The sequence below is a fragment of the Solanum verrucosum genome, unplaced genomic scaffold, assembly GCF_900185275.1.
Source record: "Solanum verrucosum unplaced genomic scaffold, falcon-dt-bn FXZP01000165.1, whole genome shotgun sequence".
Classification (NCBI taxonomy): domain Eukaryota; kingdom Viridiplantae; phylum Streptophyta; class Magnoliopsida; order Solanales; family Solanaceae; genus Solanum; species Solanum verrucosum.
Genome location: NW_026020340.1, coordinates 2978996 through 2991596, shown reverse-complemented (window position 1 = coordinate 2991596; position 12601 = coordinate 2978996). Strand labels below are relative to the sequence as shown.

The following is a 12601-nucleotide window of genomic DNA, read 5'->3' as shown; positions in this document are numbered from 1 at the left end:
AAGAGAGAGATTTGAATTTTTGAGGTGAAAATAGAAAGTGATGAATTGATAAATTTGGAAAGTGGAAAATTTTGATTAAGGGATATGTTATGGGCCTTAAATTGGACTGGGCTTGGCCCAATGGACTTAAATCGTTCTCAGAATGGCCCAATATAATTACTTCTAGTTAGAATCCAAGAAAGGGTAATGGTGCAACTCCATATTACGAGGACACGACTCTAGAAAGGAGTGTATGTCACGTATTATGGTAGAAGGTTAGTAGTAGGGGTAGAGTGTTGCCTTGACTTGCGAGGTTTTAGGTTTGTTAGTGTGTATCGATAGTATTGTCGTACCCTCATGGTTCTGATAGTATGTTGTTTATTGTGTTTTGGTATTGCTCTTTCTTGTAGACTTTATATTGTTTTTCTTATTAATTGCTTAGTTGGTTTGATGCATGTGAGCTGAGGGTCTTTCGAAAACAGTTTCTCTACCTCCATGAGGTAATAGTAAGGTTTGTGTACACTTTACCCTTAGGCAAAATGGTCTGCTGGACCTTGTACTTGTATGAGTTTGTATTGTGAACCCTTCTACTTACCCATTTGTCATCTAGACCCCTGAACTCATCTAAACTCAATATTTTAAACACTTTTTTTACCTTTTAGTTGTGTGTGTACCACAAGTGCTTGACACGTAATTTTAAAAATAATTATAAAATGACACGTGTATATATATACCATTTCATGTCATCTTGACATTTTTATTATATTTAATTAATATATTTCTGATTTTTATTTGCCTTTTGCGACCAAACCCACCACTTTCCCCTACAAGCTCATTTCATTTCTCTTTCATCTTCTTTACACATTTTTTTTCAACCTCTTCTACTCTTTTCATTGAAGAAAAAACACCAATCCGTCTTTGTTTTCATCCAAATCGAAGAAGAGAGGTTCGCCGCTTGAGTGTACAGTGTGTCAACGTCATCCTAGATCAGTATCTGTGTGTGGCTATATAAACCCACATTTTTTCTTTCTCATTTTTTTCTTCATTCCCACAAATTTGTTTGAGTATTTTTGTTTGATTTTTAATTTATCTATGTAAATTTTGTAACTTATTTTCGTATTTTTATGTTGTTTAGTCTAGATTTCATCTTCTATTTATGTATTTGTTTAATTTTTAGGTTTTTAGTCGATTATACTGATTTTTTGGAGATTCTATTTGTTATGCTTTCAATTACATGTTTCATGATTTCTATTAGATTATAGGATTCTAAGAAAAGCAACTTTCATGATGATGTAAAAAACTACAATAGGATCAATCACAAAATGAAGCAAAGAATTAACTGGAAATGCATAGAAATAAAAGAGGAGTATAACGATGAAAAAAAATGGAGAAGAAATTTGGAGAAAGAAGATCGGAAAAGAGGCAAGAAAAAGCTCAAATTTGTCTAATAATGGTGTTAAATGCAAATGGGGAAGAAGATGACTTTATAAAACTCTAATGTGGCTATTAGACTCTTTTAACCAGATTTCACGCTCCTCAAGCATGTGTATCACACGCCCCTTGGTTGTGTCTGCCACATCGGACGCCAAGTCAGAAAACGTGTTTAAAATGATGAGTTTAGATGGGTTTAGGAGTCCAGATGACAAATGGGTAAATATAAAGATTCACAATACAAACTCATACAAGTACAAGGGTCCACCAGACCCTTTTGACTTTACCCTTACCAAACTCTACTTAGTGAGATTTCACTAGATATTTTTTTGTTGTTGTTTGAGAATCCAAGAAAGGGTCATTTGCACTTTGACCCTACTTTGTATTGGTTTTTAATTTTTGTTCCTCAAGACAAATAATTTTAATTTTATGATCAGGCACAAATTTTTATTTTCGCATCATAATATACTGTAAGTTATGCCACACCCCCTGAAAGAATTTATGTCTATTAAGTATACGTTCTATTGCTTAGGGCAAAAAGCAAACATTAAAAACCAGACTTTTGAAAGACAAAAGTGTAATTTTGTACTAAATATGTAAACATACTAAATTTAGAATCCAACAAGTAATGTTTGAATATTCTAAAATTCAGAACTCATAATGTTAAAATCTCAATTCCGCCAGAGCGTTTTCGTAGTGGTTAATTTACTTTAGTGTGCCCTTTGGATGATTGCTCAATTTGTCCAAGAATAAAGATGATGACTTTTTTTCTACCTATACATGATTCCATTTCTATATATTTATGCACTTTTTTTTGCCATTAATTTCATGATTTAATTCTTGGTCTATAAGTTATGGCAAAAAGTTTCATAAACATGCATGCAATTAAAGGGAGAATATACAAGAGTGATTCATTATATTCCCTTCACCTTTATGTGTGACATGATAAAGAATAATAAATCACTTTATTCAAAAGATACTAACATGTTGTCCACTATGAAAATACAATTACAATTATAAAGTAGATTATTTTCTAGCTAAAGCATAAACATTTTTTTAAATTTTTTTTTAAGGAAATTCAAGTTTACGGCGATAAAATCTTCATTACTCTTGCCTATAATTCAAGAATGGAGTTGATAAAATATTTTGCCCATTAAATAATCAACTATACTTTCTTGATTAATTCAACTTGTCTAGATTCATAGTGTATAATTTTTGTGGTCCAATATTTTATTGGAGACAAATAAGAGGACCTCTTTAGTTTGCTTTCAAAGTAGGGTAATAGTAATATTATTGGAGAAATTCAAGCCACATTATGTTCCTCTTAGAAGGCTGATTTATGCAAATTTATACATACATTGGGATGAATGGACTTAACAGTAAGTAATTGGTATCTCAAAATAAAGTTTTGGGAAAATGCAAAAGTTACCTTTTAAATTTGTCCCCAAAAAAAGTCTTTTTTTTTTTGAGAAAATAAGTAAAAGAATTAATTTAAGCTAGTTGATGACAAGGAAACCTACCTCATGTTCTGGGGAGAACCTAGAGGTAGTTGAGGGGTTCACCCGAATCCCTTCGGTAAAAAATTACATTGTATATATAAAAAAAAATTAAGAATTTTTATGTCTATATATTAATTTTGAACCTCTTGAACGTAAGATTAGAGGTTAGCTTAATGGTTGAGGTGGTTCAAAACTCACATGCTCATATTATTACTTCCTCCTTCTCATTTAAGATATAATTTATTAATTAAGTTATCCATATTCATTAAAGGTTGTTTAAATATTGCGCATATTTCTTTAATATCAAGGATATAGTTAGAAATGGTTATTAGTTTTAATCTTATATTTTAAATATGAGATTATTATTTTTCGAGGGACAATTAAAATAGTAAGAAGGAAGTACTTAAATAACAAAATCCAACATTCACATATTTTCATATCCAGTTAGTACAACATTCACAAAAAGCAAAAGCAAATTTCTTTACATCAAAGTGAAGAATGGAATCTTAGGCTTTTTCTTTTTCATTTTTTCATTTTATTTTTTGATATTACACATCCCTAAAGCTCATCTTCACTTAGAAATCTCCTTTTCAATGAAAAATAATATAAAATAAATCTCTTTCTAAAAAGACTAAAAATACATAAAAAGAAAAGAGAAGGACAAGTTGATGTAAACCATGAAGTAAAAGGCCAGCAAAAGCATATCAAATTTGTAGAATTCATTTACAATTTATTATTTACCTGGAAAAAAAAAAAGAGAACATAATTATTTACAATTTTATAATAAGTGAAAAAAAATGCTATAAATGAGGGTAAGAAAGTAATTAAATTTACCATTTCTTCCGCATATTCTTCTCATGAAAGTTAAGAAAATGATGAGAATAGCAACCCCAGCTAATAATCCAATGATAAGTGCAAATGTCTTCTCACTTTCACTATGGGAATCTGCTAATAATTTAATTAATTAGAGAGATTCAAATATAATTCATATTATGAACCTTAAACTATATAATATGAGAATAAATGTGAATATTCCTATATACCAAAAAAATGTGAATATTCCTACCACCAAAGATTGCGCTAGAGTGGTTAATATATACTCCTCCAAATCTTTAATCAAAGATGTCAGATTTGAGCCTTGAAAGGAAATGTCTACCTCGAAGTAAAACACCTCGACGTGAATCAGAAATAGTAGGGCTCAAAGCATGTACGAAGCCAACAAAAAAAGTGAATATCCCACTCAATGTACACTCGTATAGTACATCTATATGAGTCAAGCAGGGGCGGAGCCAACAAAAAAAGTGAATATCCCACTCAATGGACACTCGTATAGTACATCTATATGAGTCAAGCAGGGGCAGAGCTAGGTGGGAGTTCACGGGTTCGGAAGACCCCAATAGCTTTTCTGTAGACCCTATATTTGTACTAGAAAATTAAGTAATAACTTGTGAACCCCTAACAAAACTGATTGACAATTCAACGGTAAGGAAGGGGAAGGAAATTTAGATACCCCAAACTCCTAATATTGGCTCCCCCTCTGGACTCAGTCAAGCATTTGTTAAAGTGAAAATACATATTACTTGACTATGGTTAATTAACTGATATAGAAATGTGTATCTATGAAAACACACATGTTCCATTCACCGATTTGATGTGAACACTGAAAGCTGATAATTTTTTACATCGTCGGGATGTAGTTTAACCTAAAAGTCATAATTCAAAATGTACTTACCATGATGATTAGGTTTAGCATAAAGATGAGCTCCCTTAGTTGTATACCTAGCATAACATTTTCCCAAAAACATATCACCATAAACACCACCACCACACTCTTTTTTCAACCGTCCGATCGCCTCCGATAAACAATCTTGACATTGGGCCATACTCAAATCACCCACACATTGGGCCATACCTTGAACATCTTTCGACCCGCCAACCCGATAAAGCCCATTACCGCCCATTAAGCTTCCCAAAACAGCATCCCTTCGGCCCATTTCATCTAAATCAAACCCATTAGACGGCCCACATTTCTTCATCACCACATTTTTATCCTCCAAGCCCAAAAAGGAAAAGTTATCGTACTTCACGAAACACCCTTGTAATTGTAGAACTCCGCCACATGTCTGTTGGCAAAGCTCGGTGAGTTGACTCACCGAGCGTGCTAGACATGTGGCGCAATCAGGCATGGACAAATCGCCCCGGCATTGATATAAACCGTTGATCATGTCCTGTTGTGTGGACCCCACTATACTATATTTGTTGTACGATGAGTAAGTTGCTGAGTTGACTAAGGAAGTGAGCAACGAGTTGAGATTCGACTCGTAAGGCGAGTCAGACGAATATTTTATCGGTGAGCAACCACCATAAATAAAACCGTCAACTGATGAATCAGAGAAAATTAGTGGAAAGAAGAAAGAAAAGAAAATGTACATGAAAATGAGAAGAAAATGGAAGATTTTAGCCATTTTCTCTCTATAGCTATGAATAGAGAGTTTGAGATATGGTTGCTTCAAAGAGTATTTATGGGGAAAAATTGTCTTCTTTATTTTTATATTATGGTTTTCTTTATGACATGCCAAAAAGTTAAAGGGGAGGAAATGTAAATAGCAAAAAGTTATGGGCCAGACTAATCCATTCTTATAAATTGATAGGCTTTTGTATTAAATTTAATAATATTTCAAAAAAGTAAACGTAAAAAGAGAGAAACTTTACTTGATCAAGTAAAAGTTGTGCCTTTTTAGTACTTACCATTAAAACTTGAGCTATACAATTTACTTACTAAACTATTATATAAATGATTAGTCCTTTTACAATTTGTTATAATTTTGTATCGGTTTCTGTTAGGATCAAGTTCTTACTATCATGCCAAATGCTATAGCTAATAGTAAAGACGTAACTTTTTTTCTTAACTAAGTCCACCAAGCAAATGTCATGTTCGATCATGACTCCGACCCAGGCCACCTAGCCCCTCGTGGGCCTTGCCATACGCAAGATGTTGGCATTACTCAACAATCTCCCTCCCAACACCTACCTCATGCATAATGTCGTAACAAGTTTTAATTTTTATATGTAAAAGATTTGAAAATACTAACATACAAAATTACACTATATATATATACAAGGAATCTCCTTAACCTTTTCGAATATCTACTTTTTTATATTTTTGAACCTTTAAATGAAAATTATGGCTCTGACACTGCGACCTTAGTGTACATAAATAAACTAACTAAACAAATGAATTGGAAAGTAAAGATTGGGATTTAACGTCTTTTGATGCATGATTAAATGTGTGCGTATAATGTACATTACGTAACATGAGAAAGTGCCGCAACCATTTACCTTATCAGTAAAAGTACTTGTAAGTTGTAATATTAGGTTAGTTTATTTTGGTACATGATATTTTTAATTAGAAAAAATAATATATATTTATATATATATATATATATATATATATATATATATATATATATATATTGTGGTTGTGTATGGATTTTTTGCATATTGAAAAGAGGGAATTTCGTTAATGGTAAAAATAACACATCTAAATTATCACTTTATTGCGAGTTTCATATCATAACTATTTAGTGTTCTATTTAATTACTTGCTCGAAGTATCACCTTTTTACCAGTTTTATATATTAATTATTCATTTCTTTAATTTATATATCTAAATTATCACTTTTTCGCGAGTTTCATACCTCAACTATCCATTGTTCTATTTAACTACCCATCTAAAGTATCACCTTTTTGCGAATTCCATACTTCAACTATTCATTATTTTATTTACCTATCTAAACTATTACTTTATCACGAGTTTCATACCTAAACAAACTATTATTCTATTTAATAACCTAAAGTATCATTTTTTTCGATGAGTGTCATATCTCAACTATCCAATGTTCTATTTATCTAGCTAAACTATCACTGTTTCGTGAGTTTTTTTTTGCCATTTCTATACCACTCCAAAATTAGGCTAAGTTTTCCATTTCCAATTGGTAGTGCATATGTGATTGGCAATTTGGCACCCTTTTAAACATAGCCAGGTTTTTGAAAACTGTTTAAAGTTCAGCCACTTCAGATTCATGTTTGAAGAGACTATTATTTTTTAATTTTATTTTTATGAACTTTTGACTATTCTTTAAATTGTGATGCCACAAATAGAGTTGTCAATATGGATCGGTCCAATCCATTCATGCTAGTTCATACATTCTTTGAAATTTGACGGATCAATACGAGCTAACCTATTATGTGGGCCAGGAAACATTAAGCCCAATTCATCTCCAAAAATCCTAATCCAACGTAACACTATCAAACCGCGGATCCTAATTCAAGACAATGTTTAATGAGAAAATGACACATTTATACAACTGAAAGCTATAATTAGCAATAAATAGTCCAATATTAATTAGCATTTAATAGACAAATAAAACATAAGCACAAAATGATGTAGCACTTCTATATAGTATATACTATGATAATTTAATTAATTCCTAGTAAATGTAAACTGGGTTCTAAAAATTTCAAATTGAAGAAGAATGACTTCAAAATCTATATATATATATATATATATATATATATATATATATATATATATATATATATATATATAAACATGATGTTATTTGTATGCATAAGTTGATTTGAATACCAACATTATTAAAAAATAGCATGTACGTTATCCTTTAAAGTAAGCCACAACTTCCGTACGAACCTGAAGTGATATAAGTATTATAATATATGAACTCTTAGAAATACAGTCAGCTCATATGTGTCAGATCCTTTAAAAGTAATATTTTTAAAAGAATTTGTATGAGTGCACAATATTTTTAAAAAGCTCAAACAATATTCATACATTATCGATTCAGTTGTGTATCAAAGTTTTGACCTACAAAAGCTATAAATCAAAAAGTTGTTGAGAGAAAGAAAAGAAAAAGTGAAGCAAAATGAATATGAGTGAGTTTATGTATGAGTCTTCAAAAAAAAGTTGCAAGGTATATATAAGATAAGATATATCCAAGGAGATGCCATATTTTATGTAATTAATTTAATTATCTAATAGATGAATAAAAATTAATCAAACACTTGATTAAAATTTAAGATATTTAATTAGACTAGAACTTCTTTCGAAAATCCAAATAGAATATTTTAATAAATTTCAGAGATTAACTAGGTATGAAACCTTTATAATTTATCCTTTCTAGAATGGCATGAGAAAGAAAAAGGTCAACATTACTTTGATAAAAAAAATTATGAGTCAAATCAAAAAGGAAAAAGGAAAAGAAAAACAATTTAATTAAGGAGAATAAATGGAACGCCCACCTTAAAAATCGAGCATAATATCTTAATTAATATTAGGAGAACGCTACAAATTGAGCATAATATATAATTATTTTACTTGTATAATAAAATAATGTTTATATTTGTAGGCATATAAACATATATATAATGTTTATTTTGTTTATATTTGGACAATATCTATTATGTAAAAAACAATGTTTGTGTTTATATTGGACAATGTTTCCAAATAATTATAATTTCTAAATAATATATATATTGAACAATATTTTAATAAAATAATGTTTGTTATTTTTATATTGGACATATTTTTTTTCAAGACTCGATCTCATATATCATCGCAAAAATGAAGAAGAAGGTTTTATGTGGTTCTTCAAGATAAATTAGTTAGGGTTGCTAATTGTTTTTTGAATTTTACACAATTCTTGAAAATTAAAAATTATTTGATAGGTCAGATTGAATCGACATTGATATCATTAATTATTTTACATAGTATTTTTGCTCTTGTTTGGAATCCCACCTCATCCTAGAACATCAAATATTTTGTCAAATATTTCACAATAATGTTGCTTAAAATAATCACATTAAACAAGAAAAGGGAATATAAATCTTTTCTTGGTGATACACACACATGAGTCATTTTTTGAATAATTTGCTATTATACAAATATCACTTGCTTTGTTTTACTATTAATAACTAGAGACAAACAAATCATTGAATAAAACAATTATATTACTCCTGTTTTAAATATAATCAATTTTAATTTGGAGATTCCATTTCTTGAATTGGTACAAAGTCTGTCTTAGGATCATAGTAAGTAAGTGGAGTAATTTAATTCTACAATAACAAGTAAGTGGAGTAATTTAATTCTACAATAACAATAGTATTATAATCAGTGTAATCTCACAAATAATATTTTTTTTTAAATTATAACAAAAAAGGGAAAAAGATAATTTAAGAATTGCTTCTTTAATTTGGTAGGTAGGTAATGAAATACTTCAAAAGTTCTTAAGCTTGTTTGTATTTTTTTTTTATTTAGATATTTGAAAAACGTCATATTTCAATTAAGCACTTGAATGTATAATGAAATATTCTTATTAGACACTTCCTGATTGGAATTTTGAAAAAAAGATTTGCACATATTATTATGTTACGAAAATAAAATTATCCGTTTTAAATTATACTTCATATTAGCTAGTGAGATTTGTACACTCGAGCTCTAGTTCATTCAAACGTTTGAAATCGCTGAACTACAATAATTTATTGAATTAAAAGTGTCCAAAATATATTATTTAATTACTTCAGGATCATTTTACACACTAGAGTTCAAATACTTAAATTAAATATTTAGATAAATTAGTTGTATTTGGTACATGTTTTTTTCTCTTTTGGCTTTTATTGGTCCTTTAAAATTCAAAAAATTATGGGGGCAGCCTGGCAGACGACAATATTTTTTTCTAGGCTATTCACGTGGTATTTGACAACTGCATATGATTCGATTAAATTTGAATTTTCGTATTATAGGATTCACATCTAGTGATAAGCAAAAATAATTTTTAGAGATAATTAATTAACGATAATAGTTTAATTGTTATTAAATATATCTTTTTAGATGCAATTAACATTCTTTGCAAATGTTCTAAAGCCTATAGCGATATTAGATCCAATGACGTCAATTAACTAATATCGGTATCACCCCATATCTATTGCCACAAAAAGTTGTTTATGTTGTAGTGAGTACTCCCAATAGTAATTTTTTTCATTTTAAGAACTCAAACACGAAATCTTTAATTAAAACTGAATAAATCTCAATCATCCCACCAAAACATACGTCCAATATGCATCTAGCTTAGTTTTTTTTTATTTATATATATATAAATATGGATACCAAATAGCTACTTGATTACAAATCTCATTTGTTTGGCTCTCTTCTATTTTTTTCTTAAAAACTTCACTTTTTTGAGGTGAAAAATGGCAAAATCATCCCATGAAATTGAGCATCCAATTAAGCCATTTGGATGGGCAGCTAGAGATACTTCTGGTGTTCTTTCTCCTTTCAACTTCTCAAGAAGGTATGATTTTATTTTTATAATTTTATTAGTTTCGGTATTCATAGTAATTTATAATAGAAGAGTTTGTTAAATTATGAGAAATACATCCAGATCAGGTGAAATATACTTGAACACAATGTCTTTGACATGTCTCAAACTTTTAAGAATTCTCAACAAAATTTCATAATCAAGTATTTTTCATAAGATTTCCACCACTTAGTGCATCGAACCTTTTGTTTTCTTTTGACAAACTTAAAGAATTGTTCAAGGATCCATCATTACATTTAAGTTTTTAACCTTGTACATATGTATAAGTGATATAATTTAGGTGGGACTTTAATCCCTTTTTACTTAATAATGGTACGTGGTAGTCGTACTCGATTTGCATGTCTCTCGATTAATGTATTTATTTATGTTTTACTGGATGTAAGTAATAATAATAATAATAATAATAATCCAACCTATTTATGCTCATCTTAATTAATTTATACGTTAAGACATTGATTATTTTACTCGCTTCGACATATGAGAAGAAATTATTTAATGTTTTTTATTTTTATTTTATTGGATGTAGGGCTACTGGGGAGAATGATGTACAATTCAAAGTGTTGTATTGTGGAATATGTCACTCAGATCTTCATATGCTCAAGAATGAATGGGATAATTCCAAGTACCCTATTGTGCCTGGGTAAATTCATTATTTGAAGAATATTTAAATTTTGGAAAATTAACTAGGGTAATTAAGAAAGGAAAATATTTTTATTAAATTTCTATTTTAGTTTTCTTGTATGGCTTGTGTAGATACTGAACCTCGATTATAACAACATCTTACGTGTGTTTTTACAGGCATGAGATCGTGGGAGTGGTAACTGAGGTCGGTAGCAAGGTTGAAAAAGTGAAAGTGGGGGACAATGTAGGTGTTGGAGTAATCGTAGGATCATGTCGAAAATGTGATAGTTGTACCAATGACCTCGAACAATATTGTTCTAGCAGTATTGGCACGTATAGTACAACTTACTATGACAGAACCACCACATACGGAGGCTACTCCGATCTCATGGTGGCCAACGAGCATTTCGTGCTCTGTTGGCCGGAGAATTTACTGATGGAAGCTGCCCCATTATTGTGTGCTGGTACCACAACATATAGCCCATTGAGATATGTTGGGCTTGATAAGCCTGGATTGAACATTGGTGTTGTGGGCCTTGGTGGGCTGGGCCATATGGCTGTGAAATTTCCAAAGGCTTTTGGATGAGGAAATGACACATATATACAACTGATAGTTATAAGGGAAAATTGTATATAATAGCAAACTATTAATTCAAATTAAATGTTATAAATATAGTTTGATTTAATTGTACCTCATAGCAAACTATTGCTATTTCACCTCTCTCCTGGTGAATCTCGCTCGCCACTCTCGTTCTCTCCCTCGCCTCTCTAGTTTTTTATACAAATGCAAGTGTATAAAGTGCGTTTGTGTTTGTATAAAGTGAGAGAAAATTGTACATATACATATATTTTCATTCCCCTCTCCCAGATCTCGCTCGCCACTCTCCCAGATCTCGCTCTCTCACTTTATACAAAAAACGCAAATTGTATAAAATGTGTTTGTATTTGTATAAAGCGAGAGAAAATTGTATATATACATATATTTTCGTTCCCCTCTCTCACCTCTCCCAGATCTCGCTCGCCACTCTCCCAAATCTCGCTCGCTCACTCGCCTCTCTCACTTTATACAATTGATCTTTTTGTATATGTATACCAAAACAGATTATACAACTGCTTTCTTTTGTATATGTATAGCGAAATATACATATTTATGTTTGCTATGGAGCGCAATTATGCAAACTTTGTTATAACATACAAATATGAATTTTGTGTTTGCTATATGTGAAAGTTCATAATTAGCATTTAATAGACAAATAAAAAATAAGCACAAAATGGCCCAAATTAATAAATGACATTTTAATAGTTTTTTTTTTTGTTTTCCTCGTATAACTAATCATCACTAAACAACAAAAATAACGGAAACATCAAAAATTATATATACAATACGTAACCACCTAAAAACGTAAATTATGTATTTTCATATGTTTTTTTATTCGTTACTTGATAAAAAAAATTCCAATTGTATACTTGATGATTGTATATAGGTAAAAGAATGGTGTATTCATTCACTTAGTATATTAGTATACAATTATAGCTGTGTTATCCCTTCCAGTGTATACATATAAATAAATCAGTGCATACATATTAAAAAATCAAACACTTCATGTATGCATTGCATTCATGTATACATATTCGTGTATTCATTCCCTCAAAAATTGTATACATTTCAGATTCTTTA

General features: G+C 30.2%; 2 protein-coding genes across 2 annotated transcripts; one reads left to right on the top strand and one right to left on the bottom strand.

Annotated features, from left to right (window-relative positions):
• Positions 1 to 3442: 3442 nt before the first annotated feature.
• Positions 3443 to 5406, bottom strand: LOC125837145 (plasmodesmata-located protein 7). The gene is made up of 3 exons (XM_049516288.1): positions 4642 to 5406; positions 3744 to 3854; positions 3443 to 3650 (listed from the first exon to the last, which is right to left on the bottom strand). Exons 1-3 carry the CDS (start codon positions 5372 to 5374, stop codon positions 3643 to 3645), a joined length of 852 nt encoding a protein of 283 aa, XP_049372245.1. The 5' UTR covers positions 5375 to 5406; the 3' UTR covers positions 3443 to 3642.
• Positions 5407 to 10174: 4768 nt separating this feature from the next.
• On the top strand, positions 10175 to 11509 carry LOC125836999 (8-hydroxygeraniol dehydrogenase-like). The gene is made up of 3 exons (XM_049516134.1): positions 10175 to 10275; positions 10829 to 10942; positions 11101 to 11509. Exons 1-3 carry the CDS (start codon positions 10175 to 10177, stop codon positions 11507 to 11509), a joined length of 624 nt encoding a protein of 207 aa, XP_049372091.1.
• The last annotated feature ends 1092 nt before the right edge of the window (positions 11510 to 12601 follow it).

Excerpts from the sequence above, each read along its gene's own strand:
- LOC125836999 (XM_049516134.1), top strand. The coding sequence starts at position 10,175 with ATGGCAAAATCATCCCATGAAATTGAGCATCCAATTAAGCCATTTGGA. Across the intron at positions 10,276-10,828 it reads CCTTTCAACTTCTCAAGAAG|GGCTACTGGGGAGAATGATG; the intron begins GTATGATTTTAT and ends TATTGGATGTAG. Across the intron at positions 10,943-11,100 it reads AAGTACCCTATTGTGCCTGG|GCATGAGATCGTGGGAGTGG; the intron begins GTAAATTCATTA and ends GTGTTTTTACAG.
- LOC125837145 (XM_049516288.1), bottom strand. The coding sequence starts at position 5,374 with ATGGCTAAAATCTTCCATTTTCTTCTCATTTTCATGTACATTTTCTTT. Across the intron at positions 3,855-4,641 it reads TGCTAAACCTAATCATCATG|ATTCCCATAGTGAAAGTGAG; the intron begins GTAAGTACATTT and ends AATTATTAGCAG.